Source organism: Thunnus thynnus, chromosome 13, assembly GCF_963924715.1.
Source record: "Thunnus thynnus chromosome 13, fThuThy2.1, whole genome shotgun sequence".
Classification (NCBI taxonomy): domain Eukaryota; kingdom Metazoa; phylum Chordata; class Actinopteri; order Scombriformes; family Scombridae; genus Thunnus; species Thunnus thynnus.
The window spans coordinates 12013339-12036316 of record NC_089529.1 but is presented as its reverse complement, the minus strand read 5'-3'; the positions used below and the strand labels follow the sequence as shown (position 1 = coordinate 12036316).

The window sequence follows — 22978 nt, the reverse complement described above, 5'->3', positions numbered from 1 at the left end:
TGGTAACATCAATAGGATGGATGAAATGAATGTAATAAGAATTTCACCCATTATAGACATTAGAAAAAATCTTAATAACACAAGTTGAACCCAGAAAACAAGATACACTGGTCTTGCCTCGCCAAAATTAAACATTGGTCCGGCCTTGTTAGTAAGCTTGAATTGCTAATGTCTTATTTACATTTTGTCATTTAGACTTAAAATTTGCATTTTCTCTTATTTATGCTGCTGTCTTTCCCAGATCTTCTTCAAAAAGTGATTCCATTCAGTTCCCCTTGACGAAGACACCCATTAATTAAATAAGAAAACAGGCTATGCCGCAATACTGATGTAATGAATCGGTAATGTTATGGCTCTCATTGAATTATGCTGTATTCATATGGCTAGTTAAAAATAAGCACATTTGAGAGAGAGATGTCATGAAACAGACAAGTTTCAAAATTGTCAGTGAGGTGGCACAAATGCATGATGGCTAATTTGTAACGCTAACAGGGTTCAATTATGCAACATCCATATTATTTCATCAGGCTGCAAGAAAACAGATGTCTGCCAAGACAGTCTTATCTGCCAAAAGCAATATGGCAGAAGGGTTGCATCATGAGTCAGGTGTTGTACTAGTTGGTCTATCTGCATTTAACAGACTCCAGCTTTGTTGACCTTAGCTTGAGACCATTTAAATCCCCTGGGTCAGAAGTTATCAGCCCTGCTGAAGTGTCCTTGAAGGCCTGTATATACTTCATGGGTGCTTCTCTGCAGCTATTAATAGATGAATCCTCAAATTACATGTTTCTAATAAAGATGTATTTTGGGTACACAATCAGGTTGTTTGCCCCACCAATTAAATCGGGCCAACTCATGGGGACTGCACTGATAGTACTTGTAGATAGGACGGACTTAATTGTTGTTTTGAAGTCAAGACAGTCAGAAACAGCCTAGATAATACCGGAAGTTGTGAGAATTCGTTGTCAAAATAAAATCATAAGTCTTTCCTTTGCTTACTGTTTTTAACCTTACCATGCTTCATGTGAAAAGGAATGAGAGAGGTACATTTGAACTAAACACGATGAGATAATAATAAGAACTATTGATAAGATCTATTGTCAGTGAAAATTGGCTCAGTGAATGGGAACTGTACTTAGGTTTACTGTTGGAAGTGATAAGGAAGAGAACCTAAGGTAGAGACCGATGTTATCAGAAAACAGGTTGAAGGATAAGTAACCTTCCTACAGTGCTATATATTAACTGTGTGTATGAAGGATTTCAGAAGCAGAGACAGATGTGTTCCAATGGAGCTTGTGTGAAAAGATACCATGGACAAAAATGAGCAATGGGCTGAAAAGGATCTCAAGACAGCATGTGTCCTTCCAAGCTGTCTTGTTTGGCTGGCACAGGCATTTTCATATTATGTATTATGTAGACTGACTGATTGATTGATTTTATTTATGGATATAGAAGACAATGAATCCAAGGGATAACATGTGAATGTATGGAACAATTTACAGCATGGATGGTGTATATACCTCTATTTTTATTTATATTGCTCCTTGTTGAATGGTAGATGCTTGTATTGTATAAAGTATTCAAGTTTTGTTGTTACTTCCCTCATCTATAATATAAATCAATTTTTGTACCTTGTTTTACACAGTATTGCTGCAATAATAAAGTCATCTTATCTTTGCTAATTTTAAGTCCCCTTCCACTCAAAAATATGCTTTTCTTCTTGTTCCTACAGTTGGATGTTTGAGCTTCACTGTGCAGAATGATGTATATGCAGAGTTTGTTTTCACATTCATCTGCTGAAGTTTCTCTGTGCTCATGGAAAATCCAATTTTAAGGTATGGGCCTCCGAGCATGATTTGTGACATCACAAATAGTTTGGAAGCCAATTCTGGTCCAATATTCAACTTAGACAAGACAATGTGGAAACTTGAAGCCTCCAGTGCACAAAGACTGAGAATGGACTTTTCAGGGAAATCTGAGACATTGTGACCAGCAGGAAAACTTCTGACATGAAACACATTTGCACATTTGTAGATTCTTAAATTTTAAATGAGGGAGAAGGAGGAGATGTCATTTTAAGGATTTTAACGAGATAACTGAACTTTTTTGTGTGAAAACCATATCAGACACAAACTATTATTCAAGTGTGTATAGCCTATATAATCAAAGGGGTAACTTAAAGCTGGAGTACATGACTTTTGTCTCCATTTTCTGACACTGAGAGTAATAACAAAAACACTGTCAGCACATGCTTATGTCATAGGCTTCGCCGTAGCCTACTCTGTCGCTAGTGTTGCTTTAAAACGGTGGATAGATTGTTTTGAACGTCACGCAACCACCGCGAAATGACTCGTTTCACTAATAGAATTTGACCAATACGGTCCGATAACATTTGGAAAGTCTAAAAGAGCCGCATGATGAAATTACTTTATCCTCATGCAAGTTATCAAAGGGATAAACGGAAATGAGCCGCTCAGCCGGCAGAAGTCTCTGGTGCGCACGTTCTGCCCATAAAACATTGGCAGTATGCATTCATCTGGCCAGTGCGGGAAAGTCGCCACTGACACCAGTTTTAAAACCTATTTATACTGTGAAATTCAGAGAGATTTATCTGGCGGTGATAGACTTAATCAGCATAGTGTGACCTAGTTTTACAAGGGCTTCAATGTAACGGACGTTCATTTATATGAAAAAGTTCCGCACTGCAGGTTTAATGTCCTGAATTTAGGGTATTTACTACTTCCTAAACATTTGGTGATACGGGTTTTTATCTTGAAGGCAATCTCCGGAAATCCTGTATCTTATCGCGTGCTATTGACTCTGCTGTTATGGAAACGAGAGTGGGCGGAGCTTGTTCTTGCCATTCGACTCCGGGTTTGCTGCGGTGATGAAGTCCTCGGTGACCAGCGCAGCGTAGTCAGCTCTACGAGACACTACAGCACACAGCTTTTAATACCCGCTGTGTTTTCACTCTGCTGACTTACCCGGAGAACTAACTAGACATTTTCCCCTCAGTTTCAGTCTCATTTCCCCCGTAAAAACAGGCCAGGCTAGACCTGTCGCGCAGTATCCCCATCACCACCTTTCGTGGATTTTTTCTTCTTCTTCTCCCCAGCACCCAAATAGTCTGGTGCATGGAGGGGAGAAAGGGGGCAAAACAAAAATACACTCTGACGGATTGTTAGCCGAACATGACGAGAAGATGTGGAGGAAGGTATGAACTGGCTGATAATGAGGATTATCTGTGTAACTAACAGACATGCAGTGAGGTGCCTTGGTTGCGGATTCAGCCTTCTCCAGTCATCGAGGTGAGGCGGAGATTTTGGGAGAAGTCGTGTGGAGCACAAAGAGCTGATTTTAAAGCCGATGATACAACAAGTTTGAACTATGTGCTGACAGAGGACTGGAGGTGGGAGAGGAGTTGCAGCATTGTGGTTGGTTTCTGGCTGTTTTCTGTGTAGACTTTCACCACAACACAAAGTTAGACAATCCGGTAGAAGTTCCCAGTCTGTACCTTCAGTCCTAACACTTGTTATTGAATGTGCTGTGTCTGGCCAGCGCCTTCTATTCACAATTGACTGCTTGTGCTTTTATTTTTATTAGATAACCGCACTTAGCCTAAGTGTATATTTCCACTACAACGTTTTGACCACAGAGTGAGGCTCTCTGTACTGAAGTCCACTTTAAATGCGGACTGGTTTGCGGTCAGTGAGTGCACAGCCGAGCCGCCGGTGCCACTTGATTTTTAATTCAAGGCAAGACAGAAGTCGGTTCATTTTTTACCATTTTCTGACAACATTATGGAGCTGACATACAGGAGCGTTGTCCTGCTGGGGTGCATCTTCCTGGATTGGGCTCTCCTGGCTTCTGCAGAGGAAGGTGAGTCTGTGAAGAGTTTTCCTTCAAATGCTGCCCAGATCTTTATTTATATGTGTGTGTGTGTGTGTGTGTGTGTGTGCGTGCGTGTGTGGTTTCCGGGGCTCAATTAGAGGTCCAATCTGTATTACATCCTGTCTTTTACCTGAGGGGAGTGCAGTAAAACCACATGAAATGTTTATAAGGATGCTATGCAAACACCTCACAAAAACTTTAAATCTGAGGGGAATAATCATAGAAATATCATAGAGGGATGTGATTGCAATCTCACTAATTAGAAGTACTGTATGTTACAGGCATACAATAGGAAAGGTCTCTGTGGAAATGTGCTTTAAAAAATGTGACTTTTCTTCCCTTTACCTCTGGCACTAGACTGCTGGGTTTATCTTGAAAGAGTTTTTTTTTTCACAAGGTTGCCAAAGAAGTAACAAAATCATCAGTTTTCCTCCTCTTGATATCTTCAGGAAGGCCTTTTCTAAGACCTGCACACTTGACGTGTTCAGTTTCAAGTCAGCAAAAGGGTTCCAAGGCAGCTTCCTGAGGGAACACTAACCAGTTTACCTTAAAGTCAATACTAAAACATTCAGTGAATTGTGGCTGATACAGAGCTGATGTACTTTCTGCAAAATGACATCTACATGAGGTATTTTTTTGATTTTAGATTACGTTTAGTTTGTGGAAAAAGCTTTGCAGCAAATATATAATCTGGATCATAATTTACATTGGTTTCTGGGAGCAGACGTGACATTAACGGGCAAATTATCCAGAAATCATCAAATAAGACCTCCTCAAATGATCTGGCATAATGAAAGAAAATGATGGTTTCAAATTATAGCTCGGCATCATCTGCATAACAACACGGCCTGTGTCTGGATAATTTACAGGAGTGGGAGACGGAGTCTCTTGGTGTTTATTTAGCTTTTAATCTCCTGCCACGTCTCTGTCTTTTTTGTGACATTAATAGGAGCATTTCAGTGCTGCAGAGTGAACTGAAAGCTGATTTGAATTTGTCGAGAATGCTGCTGAGACAACTTTTGGTAAAAAACCTTTGATAGAAAATGGTCTTTGGAAATAATGGGCCTGTGTTTACTGAGGATCAAAGGATCACAACTGGGTTTCTGCAGGAGCTGTTGAACTGCAGGGATTTTAAAAATACCTTGTTGCTCTTTAGGCTGCATGCTGTTGTGCTCCTGGGAGGACTGCTCTTTATTCTACATCAGGCTTTTCTGCTTGATACTGTGTATAAACTTACACACAAGATGATGTGGCTTCATCGCTTGGCTTCATGATTTCTAGATGTAGATGATTTTTACCCTCACAAGTCAGATTGACAAAATGAAGAATATATGACCAAATCCGACTCTATTGTCGTCTGTCATAAAAGAAAACGTTGAGACAACAGCCAGTTCTCTGACTAATTCCCAGTGTTTACTGCTGCATTAGGTGGGTACTCTGCAGCTATGAAAACAATGAGCGCTTAAACAATAAAACATTTCCCAAGTTTGTTCATTCCAATCAGTACTGGTTGTAAACAAGAACGCCACGAACATGCATGACTTCACATATTCTTTGGCAGGAACACAAATCTGTCAGCTGCCTCTGGTTTGAGGCTGGTTGCTTTGTATCCGCTGGTATTAAATGCCCTTTCTTAGAGGGGAAGGCACTTATGACTTCTGCTATGAACTGTAGAAACACATGGATGAAGCGTATGTGGCGTCACCCATGGTGTGAGGGTGCTTGGATTGGCCGATTGCGAATATACAAACATTCAAGAAATGTTAAATTACCACAGATACCGAGAGTTTGAATTCTTCCAGGAAAAATGTTGTTGACTTTGCATTGCAAAAGAGAAGTCTGGGATTTTCCCAGACACTTAATTTTGGTCAGAGTTTTTTTTTTTGAGAGGCAGGGATCAGGCCATTAGAAGAACTGTAGCTTATTCTGCAGCTGGAGCTACAGGTTTCCACAGCTGGACTAAACTAATCTCACAGAGTTTTAGTCTTTTTCTGTGGCACGTAGGAGACGCTGAGCCTCAAATCTACGTGGGAGGCGATGTCAAGCTGGTTTTTGGTGGCAGAATTTTTAAACATGCCCCTTTAGAAACTCAAGATTTGTCTGTGTTGACTTGGCTCGGTCCCCCCCCCTTCCCCCTCCCCCTCCCCCCACCCCTCGCTGATGTTTACAAGGTGCCGGTTCCAAACAGGTGCAGCACAGGCACGGTGCGGAAGATGGGGATGTAGACGGGAGCTGAGGGGGTTGTGGCGCTTTGTCGACCGACTTCAGAGCATCTGTGTCTTGCCAAGTGTGAACAAGATGTCTGGTTTTCATGTCTTGGGTAATGGCCCGCTCCTTTGCCAGCACACTCTGGATCATCCTCTACCTTGTTCTCCACGTAGTAGGGAATTCTGTAATGAACTGATGGGAGGGCAGATGAAGCTCACTGCTGCCAAATCTCTCCTCCTTTTCCAACTAAAGGATAAATGACTCACTTACACACACCACTAGCTCGTTCACTGCGTGGATCTCTCTTCCTTCTGTCTCCGAGAAGATTAAAACAAAGACCCCTTGATCAGATAATTACTTTGGCTAGAAATTAATAACAAGCTTTGGCTGGAAATTAGTAACGAGGACGCAGACACAGACAGAAAAACAACCACGCTGTCTCTGCCTCACCTTGCACATAAAAAATGCATCCTGCATAAAAGTATAATCAAGGCCTTAAACTGAAAAGACTTTTTAAGCAGTCTTAACAATTCTCGCTAATATAGACCTACTATGATTTAAAAAATATATGTCTTTAGAAATTCAAGCTATAAATGTTTCTTATCCTCCCACATTCAGACTCAACCTATAAAATATCCATTATGTTTTTCTCCCGGCACCCCCTTTTTTTTATGCCTCGCACACATACAATTTCTCTCAAGATGCAGCCAGTCACAAAAGCACCGCAGTCTCCTCCAACGGTTCAGATCCAGAGCTTTAATAATATCAGCGCTTTTTTGTCAGAAGTGATGCAAACGTGTCGCCACTCATCTAGACAAATAAGACAATTTCTCACCCCTGCGGATGATAAAGTTGTTCTGTTCTGTCTAGTTTTATGTGCTTGAAGTTGTTTTGACCCGTGTGGTCATCTGAGGAGTAACAGATTTGTGTAGAGGAAATGTTAATCTCAGTGAAATGCACCATAAGGCTCTCGTTCCATTCGTACATGCGGCTTGACTGTAGCTCAGCTGCGGCAGAGGAATGGGAGTCGGCGTGTGATTGTCTCTTGAACATTGCTGTCAAGTTATTTTCTCTTCAGCAAAATTGTTTGCTCTTGGCAGTGAGGCTCGTACTTAGTGCTCATAGTTTATAACAGCTTCATAAATCCATCTTTCTTTGCACTGGCGATGGGGGGTGTATCTTCTGCAATACGGTATGTTACTGCAGCTGTTACCTCCGTCTAAGTCATTTTTTCACATAGTTTATGACAAGAGAGTGCGGCTGCCGGTGTAATTTGTTTAGAAGGGGGGCCTGTCTCGTTGTTAGGGTGAAAAACCTGGATAGCACTTTTTTAGCTTGAGATGATGGAAGAAAGGGTTGAAGTGTCATCTTTGTCTGTTAGAAACTTTAAACACAGCAGCACTGTTTTGTTCCATATCACACTCTCACAAAACCAAAGTGATCCTTACACAGAGGAGGAGGTGACATTAACATCTTTTGATTGGCACTTGAAATGATTCACGTGCAGCCTGCGTTCTGGATAAGGAGCTCTTACAGGAAAAAAAGTATGTGAGATAAAGTGGGAGATAACTTAGTAATAAATTACAGTTTTCATGATGTGGTTAATAATTTAAAATGTATCGCAAAAAAAAAAAAAAAAAAGATATTAGAGCTGTAATGATTAGTCAATTAATAGATCATGGAGTCGTTTCTGTAATTTTCAAAGTAAAATGTCAAATATTTGATGGTTCCAGCTTCTAAAATGTGAAGATTTGCTGTATTTCCTTTTCATATATGACATTTAAAGGGCCGGTATGTAGGATTTAGTGGCATCTAGCAGTGATGTTGCAGATTTCAACCAACTGAATACTCCTCCCCTCCCAAGCATGTAGAAGAACCTACGGAGGAACTTGAAACTCGAAAGACCCTCTCTAGAGCCAGTGTTTAACTTTGTCTATTCTGGGCTACTGTAGAAACATGGTGGTGCAAGAAAATTTAAGACATCACCAAGGACCCTGGACCTTGAAAAAAATTGTGAATGCCATTTTTAAACTATTTTTTAAAACTTCTCATAAGACTTATCGAGAAAATGAACAGCGGTTTAATCAATAAGAAAAATAATTGTTAGTTAAAGCGCTATTTAATATAACAGGAAAAAAAAAAAAAAAATATATATATATATATATATACATATATAGCCTTAAACAAATACAGCAACACTCACCAGTTGCTCATATCCAGTCAGATAAATGACGTGTAACAGGCTTATTTAAATGGAATTAAACAAAAGTCATTAATGTAATCTGCTTATAGTAGACTGCTTTTAGGTGAAAGGCATTGACATTAACCTCGTGAAAACAATCAAAAAAGGGAGGCATTCTTGCCTTTTGTATACAATATGATGAATAGCATAATGCCTCACAATCTAAACTTAAACTCACTTAGTGTCGCAAATCAGTAAATGCAGGAAGGATGGTTTTTTTTTTTTATCCAAGAGGCCTTACTTGAGCCTCAATCCCTTCTTTCACAGACATGTAGCCTTTTCTTTTGCTACTCTTTCCACGTCCTCTGTCTCCTTGATGTTTGACTGGTGCTATGCTGTTTTCTCTTGCTGACTGTCTCCCCTGCCGTGGAAATGTGGATCGTTTCCCAGAAATCCTTTTAAACGGAACTGATTTTTATAAGAAAGGGATTTGCATTTAAAGCAACCTCCCCCCTCTCTGAAAGCCTGTAGCCCATCATCCTCAGTACCTCAATCCGATGATTAGCTTCCTCAAGAGTTAAATAGGCATCCGAGTGCCACAAGTACTCTCAGTCCATGTCTCTCTCCCTCTCTCCCGTTTCCCCTCTACGAAAAAAAAGGATGCATATGGCAGCCGGGAATTGCAGGTGGATGATAGTTTAGCTCGGTGAGAGGATACACCCCCAGCCCATACATCCATGTCAGGCATTCACTTTCGAGAGCCAGTCTGTCCTCCACCCACACGCTGCTCTCTGAGAGTGGGACACAATGGGGACAGGCTGCAGCAGAGAGGGAATGAGGCCACAGCCTATCAGCCATAAGCACCAAGGAGAATGGCACTTTTAGAGGGATGGGGGTTCTCTTTGAAGTGAGTCAAGGAGAGATGGGAAGACCGGCATGAGTCAACGAAATAGAAAGAGCAAGTGCAGTGAGGGCAAGGAGTATGTGCACATCTGCACGCCGCATAATGAGCAAAGTATGTATATTGCCTATTTGCATTTTGTAATCACGCACACCTGGGGGCCAGATATGTGAGATATATATGTGATGGGCTGAATATGTGATTATAGCAAAGAGATTAAAAAGGCCTTTAATTAGAAGACAGCTAAGAAGGAGCTGTTTATCTCATGTCCATCTTTCTCATTTATCTTCATCATAGCTGTAATTTGATGTATACTGAGCATTGTACCGGAGACATCCTTTTGTGAGGCGCCTCTACATGCCATTGTTGTGCTATGTCGTCTGATGTTTTCGCCATTGCATTCAAAAATAGAATTGAATGTTGAGTGAGGGGGGGTGTGGGGGGGGTGGGGGGGACACTAGGCTGGTGAGACGTCTGAGGCAGGATGTGCAAGAATTGATTAAAAAAAGCAACCTTGATGTAAAAAAAAAAACGTTTCTGAAGCGTGCACCATCAGTAGACTTGATTCGATTTGAGTCTGGGATATTTTCCACCCTGCGTCACAGGTTGACCTACATCTCGTGTTTGATATGCTCGTTTTTAAAGGTAAAATGCAATTGGCTCGGTTCGACATCAAGCTAAAGAACATGTGCATGTTTGCCTTCCACCTTCATGAATGCACACTGTGTCAGTATGTCTCCCAGGGCCTGCTTTCATATACCACACTGAACCGAGTGGGCTCTGCTATATACGGCATAACAGAGACATTCCTGTGCGCTAGCTGCCCTCCTACAGCTTGCACACAGCTAAGAGCTTTAAGAGGGAGTCATGCTCCAAAAAGGAGTGGGTCAGTTCAGTTGAAGAAGCATTAAACACCTTTTTTTGGCAGCTTGATACCTCCTTTTTTTAAGGGTAGCTGCGCAAAAAATTCACTTTAAGCCTTCGCTCATGTTCTTATATATCACCACTGCTTCAATGATAACTGATCTCCTCCCAATCCTATCCAGTCATTAGGAAGATTCTCTGTACTATTAAACTCGGTCCGTTTTTCTAAGATTGGACAAAAGTGTGGTTTTTGAAATTCAAACAGTTTGTAAACTACTGAATTCACCCCCTGCGGAAGACATAATATGGCTGGCTGAGGAAGGAAAAATGATGCTCTTTGTACTCTAACAAATGGCTTCACATCCAAAGAAGAGTCTATCTTTATCCCAGATATCGGTCACCGCCACACAAACTCCCAGTCGCCGGCTTGTTGGAGCAACGCATAGACATGATGAAGAGAGCTAGCTCTCAGCGTGTCTGTTGTTGTTTGAATATGAAAAAGCGTGACGTGTCGGAATAAAAGGGAGGATTCTCACAGAGAGTCTGTTCTCTTGTATCTCTACTTAGATGTGTCAATCCTTAGATGGTTTATTTAACTGGAGTCTGTACTGTTAGCTTCAAGCTGTCCACCTCCCACAGCAGATTAGTCACTGGAAGCTGTGTGTGTGTGTGTGTGTGTGTGTGTGCGTGTGTGTGTGTGTGCGTGTGTGTGTGTGTGTGTGTGTGTGTGTGTGTGTGTGTGTGTGCGTGTGTGTGCGTGCGTGTGTGTGTGTGTGTGTGTGTGTGTGTGTGCGTTTTCTTCAGCAAGATTTTTTTTTTCTTTCTCCCAAAATTAATTTTACATTCTGCTTTATTAAAAGCTTTGATAAAAACTCTGTTTTAAGTACAGAAATAGACATTTTTGGGGCTCATGCAGTTTGGTAGATGCATCACTGCAGCAGATGGAGCTATGTGGGTCCTTCATCAAGCCAGATTTGAAATAGATAGGTCCCTTGTTATATATTATTTTATAAAAGTTCATATTTCCAGGTTTTTTTTCTCAAATGGGAGTTCATTTTGCTATAGAGGATAATATGTCATTGCTGTAGGTGAACGCTTGGAGTGCTTTGTGTTCATGATTGAATGACATAAACATGCTAATAATTGATTTCTAGTTCTGTAAGTGTAACTATCTGGTCTAATTATCGGAAGACACAGCAAATACGGGGGTAGCAGAGTCTCCTGCTGGTTAGGAAGATCATCCCAGATTTCAGCACTGCATGACTCCAAAGTGTCCAACCTGCAGGGGTGCCAGTCTATAACTGACCCTGACCTCAGGACTCCCCATGGACAGAGAGGAAGACAAGAGGATAAATATCTTCTTGAGAGATTGAGAAAGTGTTTGAAAACAAGCACATAGCCTGCACTTCATGGTGCTTTCACAGTGATGACATAAATCTTCCCACCAGACGATCAGCTGCCTTCAAGCTGTCTATGAAGATATTAGCAACTTTAGGCTAGTTGGTTTGGAGAGAGCACAAACCACACTGTGATGATGTGTGATAGCTCCCAGGTATAAACAGCAAAGAGTCTGTTTAAAGTTGTCAGACCTGAATTTGGTTCATTAGGATCTTGGTGCCTTGTAGACAGTGTTGTGGTAAAAACACTGATGTATTGACAATAAATTAAAAGATGAGCTTTTCATTTTTCTATTATATAATAACATTTTGTCTCCACATTTGTTACGTTTGTCTGTTTGCAGTCAAGCATGAAAACATGGTGCTTTCTTCTGCCAACCCTGATCTCTGGATTTAGACTGCCTGCTCTAATGCTGACTGGCACATCACCTAGACGATGAATCAATGCGCAGTGTCATTTCCCCAATATAAACACTTTATCAAGTAGATGAATATGGCTTTGAGTCTTGTTAAGCTCGGTTTCTCTTTTACTCCGCAGTTGTACGAGCTGTCACCTTTGACAGCATCTAACAAAGTGAAACCTTTTTACCAAAAGCGTATCTGTAAAGACCGTCATCACAGAAATGGTCTTTTAAAAGACCAAAGTGCTTAAATGTACTGTGCAGCACACATCTGTTTACTAAAGCACTTGCCTTTCAACCCTGAAGCATCAAGGTCTTTGAAAAGAACATTTTTTAAGCTGAGAAGAGGTTACAGCATGAGTTTTAAAGATTAAAAGATGTGTCATTCTCACGAGAACAAGGCGTTTCTTGTCTCTCAACAACTGCATATGTTTTTTGTTAGGTTGTTTTTTTTTTTTGCCAATTAAATGAAAGAAAGTAATCTTCTGGTAATGTTTCCTTAATTCAGTGAGGCGCCAGCAGTATCACTTGTATATAATGATTAATAAAAATGTGCCGGCTACACTAATCAATACAAGTGACCCACATTTTAAAGAACTTTCCTCCTTCTATCTACAGCAGCAGGCAGGGTTTTGTATAAGGCATTAAATTAAATACTGAAAATGTTGAATATTGGTATACAAACTTTGTATATTTATTAAATGTAGCTTAGCTAGCTTAGTTTAGCTAACAATTAAAGGCAAAAATGCCAGAAATGCTTTAAGAAAAAGTAAATAAATACCTTGATTGTCAATATAAAAGTCCTTCCTGCACATGTCACTTTCACATAGCAGCTTAACGTTGTTTTTGACGTAATGTGATTGTTGTCACATAACCACCAATATTGTTTAAATCTTATGTTTAAATCCTGTTTTGCTAGAAACGCATTGTAATTGGTTCACACACAAAAGGAGCATTGTACATCAGACAGTCCTGCTTTCTGCCGTTGACAACAACACGCAGTCAATTTAACAGTAGAGGTAGAAGCATGTGGCTTTTGATAATTGTCATCCAAGATTACAATTGGAGGTAAAAGAAATATTGGAAGAGCAGGGAAGGTAGACAGTAATTATAAACAAGAACAAAGGAAAGATACACAAAGAAGAATCTCAGTGGAGAGTTTGGTTTAAAAGGGAAAAAATGTGGAGCTTCAAGACAAAATTAGTCTCCAGGTTACAGTAGAAATGAAAAATCTGATTGTCTGCCCCCAAAAATCTATAGATCAAACACCAATGGTTTGTCTATTTTCTAATTTGGGTGTCATCCCAAGTGTTGCCTCTTTTTTTTTTCACTGCACATTATTCTTTATTTAAAAAGTGGCATGGCTTGAGGAAATGCAGAGGGCTTTGAAAAGTGCAGCACACCCTCCCAAAATATAATGATTTTTTAAAAAAAGGGGGCTTTTTAACATTTCCTTTGTAATTCATTCTTCCTCGTATATGATTCTGTATCAGGAAGCCACCAGGGAGTTGGTTTAGCCTGCAACAATGTTCTCAAGAAGCCTCTCAGTTTTTCACAGAGTTGGGTTATTTTTGAAGAGGGCTTGAGAAAGTGGTGCCCATAATTGGAAATAGCAGGAGGTGAATTCACTGAGTAGCAGATCAATATTCCAAAGAGACAGAAATATGCTGTAAAGTAAGGCAATTTAAGGAAGATAGTTCAGGGAATTATGCATTAAGTTCTCAAATGTTCCCATTTAGAGCTGAATTAACAATTTGACCAGAAAATAAATAAGAAAAACACAGGAGAAACTTTTTCCTTCCTTCTATTATGTTGGTGATTAAATCTTAAAAAATCTATTGCTTTCTCTTCTCCTTTCCAGAATTAATTGGCACCTGTCGTACACAGATGTCCATCAGCAAACATCCCCTGTAATAACACTGTAATCTATTTTCAAACAGTCATAGATAAATCTGTTGATAATGTTATTTTTTCATCGAGTGCAGAAGTCTCCTTGGGAATATCTTTTGGCCTCCAGAGCTGTGAGAATTTTGTTTGTCTAAAGTAAAAAAAAGGCTGTTTGAGTCCAAGACGCACAAGTGCTGTTCAGCAGTTGACACCACAGGTCAAAACTCATTACTTGTGGGAAGTGATAAAAGGCGCAGAACCAAGTTGATGTCTCATATCCTCTTAACTTTCTGTTAACCTCTCATTTTATGTGAGGGTCCGAACTTTTTATACCACTGTGATTAAAGTAAATATTCACTTTGAACTTGTGTGACTTGAATAATGCAACGGTTTTTCCTTCCACTCCACCACAATTAATTTAAATGGAATAGCAATGAATCATAGATGCACCTTTTGGATGCTTCTACCTGCATTAATAAACATTTGTTTTTTTTGTTCCAATACCAGAGAATTTTTTGTTAAGTCCTTTCCACACATGTATTCACATTTAACAATCAGCAGATATGAGAAAACATTAAAAAAGGCAGTTAGAAATCCAATTTCAGCGTTGTAATGAATTTAAAGGATGAAAAGTCATCTGACCTCTCTTAAAATCTCTCCACTGTGAACTCAGACACACATCCTCTACTAGGCTTCCAGTAACGGTGAGAACAGATGATTCATGTAATGTTTTTGTCCATTGACTCTCTGATTACAGTGTGGATCCGAGCCAAAACATTCAGAGGTCAGGTATCGTAGACCTGCACTTAATCCTCGGTGCTTCAATCATTTTGATTCACAGCAGCGTCGATCCTCTCTAGTAGCATCTTTGGTTTCTGTCCAGTTATGAAGCTTCCCATCCTAACTGGGTCACATCCTGTCCTGGGACAGAAACCAACCACAACACCTATTGATATGCGTCCCTACAGACAAGAAAGTTAAAAAAAAAAAAAAAAGTGTCAAACATTAACACCTTTCTTTCATCTCAACCTCGCTCTTTTCATCTCTCTACTCCATCAATTTCATGCAGTCACATGCAGTTAAAATAGCTGAGCCCATCCACACGTGCCGCAGGAGGCTTTTGTTATACAGTAGATGAGTAGTTAAACAGCATCCCGCTCGGCTTCTGTGCGTGTCGGCGGCTGGCCCCCACCAGACTGGGAGACAGGAAGGGGACATGAACTACAGGAAGCTGAGGTTTAATCTCACCAGACACAACTCTGTCAAAGACACACAAACACGTTTCACACACACACACACGTTCAGTACATAGGCTTCTTCACGCGCACACACCAACATGCACATGCAAAAACAAGACTGGAAAGCTGAAACATGAGGTAAACTATGTTAGATAACCTAAGTGCCAAAGACATCCAAAAGTAGCATTTTTAAAGATGAACTAGCGATATTCTTTGTAACATGTGGTCAATAATACCTGGAGGACTATCGCTCCTACCATATGATGTGTGAGTGTGGTAATCTTCTGCAGAGGAATAATTTGGATAGTCTAACAAACAAAACTGTTGAAACAGCTATAATTCATCAAACTAATGTTAACACAGACAGCCTCGTTCATTTTACCTGTAGTTAGCAGTGTATCTATGGCCTCACTCTAAAACATCTGCTAATATTGATATGGAAAGAAAAAGATCAAAATTAAAGTTTTTTTTAAAGGAATAGTTCTACATTTTGGGAAATACGCTTAATTGCTTTCTTACCAAGAGTTAGAGAAGTTAGAGAATACAACTCTTGTGACTGTAGGATAAATATGAAGCTACCGCTAGCAGCCGGTTAGCTTAACTCAGCACAAAGACTTTAAACAAAGGAAACAAGTAACCTGGCTTTGTCTGAAAGATAGAAAAATCTAAGATGTATAGATTTAACAAACAAGATGTAATATATTTTTATAGTTTTTTAAAATTTCTTTTTAGCTTTGGACAGACTCAGGCTAACCGTTTCCCCTGTTTCTAGTCTTTGTTCGTTAGCTAAGCTACCCGCACGGACATGTATCCTTTCATCTAACTGGGCAAGAAAGCAAATATATTTCCCTAAAATGTCAAACTATTCCTTCAATTCCAAATGTGAAACACTGATGTATCTAATCGTCTGAGGCACCACAACATCCCATAAGAGTGCCTGATTTCAGGGAATTAGCTTTCTAAAATATAAAACATGTGCTAGCAGTGTCCCCTGAAAAACCTGTGGTACTGAGTAATACCTGGAGAACAATAACCCTCCTACTTCACTTCACAATAACTTCACTACTTCAGGAAACAGGACAAAACCTTCATGTCAACTTTAGAAGAGAGCAATTTTCAGTCCCAGACCACCAAACAAATGTTATTTATTCAAGCAGTAATTCCTGTGTGTAGCAATGTATAATTTATTACATTTTTGTTTCTCGTGCAGCATGTTATTAAATTACTTTATGAAAAAGAAAACACAATCATTTATTTCAGTGACACAAAGCTATTGTCAGGATTTGTTTTTATGTGGTACATGTGAATGGTATCATTGTATGTTGGGAAGATCAGATGTATGATTGATCATGTGATATGGATGGAAAAAGTATTGAGTGTACAGAAAAACAGTATAATGACACCAAGATGTTATCAGCCTGATGGCCTTGGGTTAGCCGACCACGCGCTTCGGGAATTTCTTTTTTAGACACTGTCAGCAAGAGGCCTGATGAACATAGCACTAATACTAGCAAACACACTTATAAGCCCATCTAGTTTTTATACATTTGTCATCTGGAAATCCCAAACCCTCTCACATCTCCTCTCCTACTTTCATTCCTCTTTTTCATTATCACTGTTCTTTCCCTCTGTCTCTATTTCTGTAGGTGTACGAGGGTAATTGGCACTCTGTTTCTTTAATTAAAATGAGGTCGAATTGTAGCTGAAGCAGAGCAATTGTTCATAGGCCTATAATTTCCCCTATCGCACTCCGGAGCCACAGAGAAAGTGGAAAATATGGAGGGAAAGGGCATGTGACGAAGAAATTAACACAAAAGTAGAGAATTATGAACGTTGTAAAAAAAAAAAAAACCAGAAGGGATTTAGATCAAATGGGTCTCGAATTTGAGGTCAGTTATCTAAAGCCTGAAGACAGCTGTATAGAAAACGAGGGCGCAGTATTCAATGTATAGTCCTCCCCTTTGTCGAAAATACAGCATCAGGTTTTACATTTCAAAAGGAAACTGAGAACAACACCCTCCATTGTCTCCCTTTCATACAGAAAACTTAATACGTTCCCCATACCTGTGTGTTTTCCCGACATGGTTTGATGATGAAAACAAAAGCTGTACCATGTTACTACTGATATCTCGCTGTAGGCCAAGTCAAGATCAACCCACCTACTTCAAACTTGCCCCTCAATGTCTTTACCTGAAAACAAAAATGAGTTAGCTGCATCTATTTATAATTTTAAGAACACTTTTTTTCCTAGTTGTAATTCCAAGGCTCAGTCCTAGTCCTCTTGCCAGCACCAGTATTAGTTTAGACTTCTCCAGTGTCGGCTCATGTGCACAATTGTACTGTAATTACTGTAAAGTTGTTTGTTTGGGGTGTTAAATATGGCCAGATGACGAATTTTCATTGTTTCTTCATTTTTCTAGCACTTGGGGCAATTTTCCGGCAGTGGGTGGTCGCCACTGCCGAAAGAATGTAGGGGGAAACGCCGGCTTCCTCTAACAGGGCTTAAGTCTGAATCCACTTCAGTGAAAGGCAAGGCTGTGCATGCACATAATAGAAACACTCACCATCTCATAGAAAACACTCACGCTCACGCATCCTGTCTCATAAACCTTAATGATAGAGCAGCGATAAACAGTGATTACCATGCTTGGAGGGGTGGGAGGGGGTTGTTTCTTTTCCACTCCTTCAAATCACCATATGAAACAGAGGCAGGTGTGCAAATGAAAGGTAGAGACTGGGGCAGTCTCACACTGGAGCCTGAGTATTATGAAGCTGTTTTTTTGGAATTATGCTGAAGTGAACTTGAGGTAGACTAAATGTGGGGAAAGTACCAGCCTGAACTTTGTCACCCAATTATCCTCTTCATCCACCTCTCTCCTCTTTTTTCCCCTGCTCTCTGCAGTCTTTCATTTCTTCCTCTCTGTCGTCTCAAATTGTTATAAAGCCGACGGGCTTCTGTGATTTTGAAGTGGAAGAGGACACAAATCATGTGTGTTTGTGTCGCTTTAAGGGGAGTTTTGCACGGAGAAAGTAAAATGATTGTGAAAGAGAGACTGGTAATACAGAGGGAAAACCATTGATTAAAGTCACATTTACCATTTACCTCTCAGTGCGATATAATGATGAACCTGCTGCATATGCAACCCTGATGATTAGCGAAGCCATGCTGCTTTCATATGCTGCGCATGAGACAGGTCGTCCAGACGATGGCAACGAGAAAATGACACTGAGGTGGAATGCAATAAGAAAGATTTAAGCAATTTGGCTGTATGACAGTGAGAGTGGGGTTGAGAAGGGGATGAGTTCTGCATTTATGTGTGTGTGCGCACACTGAGGAAATGTATTAAATTAGCAGGAGCCAAGATGTGAGCAGCAGCAGGCATGATTGAGTGATCATTGAAATCATTATGGAAAAAACAAGGATATAAAGACTCAGATATTGATAGATGACACTAGATATTGTCCACTTAAAATATTTTTACTGTTTGTCATTTTGTATTAAAATGTTTAAGTTTTGCATGTTTTTTTATAATCTAAAAGAGGAATAACAGCTGGGCAGAAGAAGATATATTTAATTAAGTGGTTCAGTTATCAAAGCGCTCTGCTAATGAAGTCTGTATTTTTATAAAAATTGTGACTTGTAACCAACTGTGGTTTTACTGTTTTATTGATGTTTCCTAGTAGGATGTAGAATAATTCATTAAAACAGCAAGGAAAAATAAAAAAGTAGACTGAATCACCTCCATCAATTTGTAAACACAACAACAAACTGATTTGCTATGAACTTATACTTACAATATCCAAACATACCTTTATATTCCTTTTGAGCTGTTAAGTGCAGCTATGATAGGACTAAAGACACACCTAGTTTAGAGTCTATCCTGACCACAGTATTTGATTTGTAACGGGGAGTTTAACGTTCGTCAGTGGCGTCTGTTTCTGTCTGGGCGGCGACAGCAATAACATTTGTCTCAGTAGGAAGTGCGAGTCAAATTCTGCCTTATCGCTGAGTTTTTCTTGTTGTTTTTTTTTTTTTATGCCTTCGTGTGTATTTTATTAGGATGTGGGTCGGTAAGTGGTAAATGTGATTGCCTCTTACTTCAAACAGGATCACAGAGATTATTAACTGTAGGCGTCGCAGTTATTTTTGTAAAATACTCCAAGTGTTGGTGATGAACAGTGTTGCGCAAAATATATTCATAGAGTACAAGGAGTCCCTGACAGCCTTCATATCTTCACAGCTGTCTGTGTAAAAAGGTTTTTCCAAATATCCTCTTATCCTGTGTGCAGTGTTCCTCTGGAAACTCACTGTAATCATCGGGATTCACGGTATTGAACAGACAATGAAAGTAATTTAGGATTACACTGTAAGGTCATTTAGGATGAGTATTCATCATGGCTTATAACTTTGACCACTGCTAGTCGTCAAACTATTGGGAGTGTGGTGAAAAAAATATATTAGCTGTAGATCTTTTTAGGTGTTTTCTGTGTTTGTGCTGGTTTATTATTATTATTTGTTGTCTTCTGCAGTGGCTCAAATTGCCGTGAGCTGAAATGAGCTAAAACCATGAAACTTGGCCCAATAACTTGAAATAATGTACATGTGCTTCCCTAGAAATACGAGCCCAATCGACCAGATGTTGGCACTGTATTTAAGACCCAAAAATGCGATTTTGGAAATCAGATGTAGGGGGATGAAACAAGTGGTCTCACTCCTTACTCCTTAAACTAGCTGAAGTGTGTTTGCTCACCTTTGTGAAGCCTGAAACCTGCTCATTGCTGCTTGTGGCTTTAATTTTTGCTTTCTTCTGTTGTGCGCAAAAAGGCTTGAACCCACCAATTGCCGCTTGCAGCTATATTTCTCTACTGCTTCAGTAAATTGTCGTTCCAGGCGATGGGGGAATCTATAGTTCCAGCCAGTGTAATAAAGTATTTTAAACAGAACCGAGACTGTGGTTGAGGTACATCCTGTGTAATATACATCACATTTTAGCTAACCTGAGATGATAATTAATGATGTTATCTCTGTAATTGTAAACCAGTGTTAGTGCAACTTGACAAATGGCAGAAGCCATTATTAAACCAATCTCCACAGTGAAGTAAATACAGATGGAATCACTGAACCTGTGTTTAAAATTGGATGCATGATTTCGACACGCGTCTATGCAGAGCAGATGTTTTGGACAACAGATCGACATGTTGAAGCAAGTAGGAGGTGAAAACGACACATCTTAAACCGTTAAGAGCAGCAACACTCTGGCCCTGTTCAGAATTCAGAGCGAAGCAATTTTCAGATCTTTTTTGTTATGAATGTAAGAATGAATTATTGTGAAGTGTTTGTCAGTTACGGTTAAATGAACAGGCAACAATACAGTTTGATTCTTTGTGAAGTATTATTACTAAAGCCAATAACGTGTAACGAGAAAAATATATTGGTACTTAAAATACCTTTTAGAAACCAAAATTGGGCAAAAGTAAAACAATAAAAAAGAAAACTGGGAAAATAGAAGTTGTTCAAAATGCAGAAGCAGATGTAGTACTGTGTGTGTTTGTGTGTGTTTAGAGTGTGTATTAGTGAGGTTATGGGATGCCAGACTAATTGAACAAAACATCTTACTACCCTCAATGATAAACTCACACTGAAACCCCCATTTCCTCCAAACTCCCATTTCCATGCAAGCGCTCTCCTTGATCATGGCACATAAGAGAGCCGCATTAAATCCTGTTTATCGGTAAAAACCAAAGTGCCTGACCCTTGAGATGAGCCTCTGCGGGAAACACGTAGGGCTCTAAAAGCCGGTCTGTGACAGAAAACTCATCCCTTCAGTATAAATACGAGTCACAATTCAGCAAAGACAATCTCCTAAGAAAGCTGGGCGTGAAAAATAAGATGTCCTCCCATGAAAAAAAAAAGTCCTTTCACCCGAAACCTTACTGTGCTTCAAGTTACATACAGTTCAGGTCCCAGATTTTTATTGGGCTCCTGAATCATAGCAGAACTGCTCGGATTGTTTGCGAGCTGGCAGCCTTCCCCTCAAAAGATTACAAAAAATCAATTCTATTGTAATCACAGATGGTGACTGGAAGGGTTTAAACCTTTATATATGTGTGTCCCTGTGTGTGTGTGTGTTTGTATCTATGTAAGTCAGGTCAACACTCTTGTTTTCACTCCTTGTCCCTACTCTCCCTGGACACAAGTGGACTCTTTTCACCAGTGTGACCACAGGCAGTGGTGTGTCGCTGGAAACAGAAGGGACACAGGGGAGAGGAAAACAAATATGAGAGGCAATTTTAGGGTACTGGGAATGTTCCTATAGATGTAATTGGCTGGTGAAACTCCATCTTTTCTCCTAATCCCAGTATAAGCTATGGCTGATTCTTGGCAGAGAGCTCGGTTGGGACTCAAAATATGTTCACTCTGTGACTATCAATTCAGACATGTGTGTTTCTTTGGATGTAATTGAGTCTTATACGTGTCATTTTTCTATTTCCTGCTGTGAGTGATATTATATTTTCTTATCTTTTTCACAGAGGTGCTGATGAACACTAAGACAGAGACTTCTGATCTCAAATGGACCATCTTCTCGCGTGCCAAACCCGAGGTATGTAACCCCGGCTTCACCGTGTTATCTGTATTCCTAACACAGACCTCATGGTGACTGGGGATTTTTGGCTTCCAGCTGTTCCTTTGTTACTTTGGCTATAAAAGAGTGCATTATATGGCAGGTAACTGACAGAATAAAGGAAAGGCCAGAGCGAATGTGGGATTCAAAGTATATTGAAAGCAGATGCTTTGATATATCCCGTCAACCTTGGAGTTGAAGTCACTGGCAGCCCACAATTTTGAATACTGCAGCCAGAAAAAGACATATTTGTAATTTGATCAACTGAGGAGTGGTTGCTAGGGTATTTTTGCCAGCAGCGTCAGCAACCAAAACTGCTCAACTTGCCGATGTCTCAGAAGTAAAATGGCAGAGATTTTTTCTGGGACTGGATGCTCAATAAATGTGTCTTTTGATTAAGATGCAAAGCACAACAAATCGACCGTCTCTAAATAGTTTGCACAGCAACAATCACTTTAAACAGTTCATCAAAAGCTTCACGTTGTCAAAATTGTCATTTTCAAACAGTACTATTCTCAACGATGACAGGCAACAGTGGAGAGATGCCAAGAGCTGTCTGCATCAGTTACAGATATAAAAGGGTTAATATATGTGTACTATAGAGTTCCTTTTAAGTTTATGATGCATTCATAATAGATATAAGTGGCAACTTCCTGCCTTCTCTGATAAAAATTTTTAACATTCTCTAATTCACAGACACTTGATCATGATTGTTAAATGTTTCATGTTTCATAAAGAGACCAAATAAAGATAATATTTATGTTGAACCTCCAGTATAATAATAACAAAACTGGGCTGCTGTAGAAACATGGCGGCCTCTGTGGAAGAGGACTCGCTCCCTATAAAGGGCTCATTCTAAGGTAACGAAAACGCAACACTTCTTATTTTCATGGGATTACACACTAATTAAAACATACTTATGAATATTATATTCCATGCCTGCCAAGTCCGTTCTGCTAGATGCCAGTAAATCTTACACACTGGTCCTTTAACATAGATTGAATTCATGTCACTTATTCTGCATCAAACATTGAGTTTTGTGTGTGAAAGCTGTGTAATTTATTTTAAACCTTCAATTAAGTATGTAGCCTCCAAAAAAACCTAAAGCTTTACATAAATCCTAAACAACAAGGCAAATAAATGGTTGTCTTGAAATGTTATCAGTTACAGTAAGAGCTTCTGTGGCGCATATTATCATTTCTGTGTCACAATATGTGTGGTGTGAAATCATACCTCTGTAGATTCTTCTATTACAATTTCTTTAAATGATTTTGTCAAATCCAGATGAGCCCTGTGGGATATTTTGTGCATCTTCATCACACAAAACGTTTGTTCACAGAAAATACATGCTGCCAAAATCTATAGTATTTCATTTTGGGATTAAAA

At 39.7% G+C, this 22978-nt stretch overlaps 1 protein-coding gene across 2 annotated transcripts in view; it reads left to right on the top strand.

Moving 5' to 3' along the window:
• Positions 1-2868: 2868 nt before the first annotated feature.
• LOC137195519 (ephrin type-B receptor 4a-like) overlaps positions 2869-22978 on the top strand; it is a 36364-nt gene continuing 16254 nt past the window's right edge. For both annotated transcript variants that reach the window (XM_067607954.1, XM_067607953.1), the window contains exons 1-2: positions 2869-3879; positions 21501-21571. In XM_067607954.1, the coding sequence (XP_067464055.1) occupies positions 3801-3879; positions 21501-21571 (150 nt within the window). In that variant the 5' untranslated portion in view covers positions 2869-3800. The remainder of the gene's footprint in view (positions 3880-21500; positions 21572-22978) is intronic.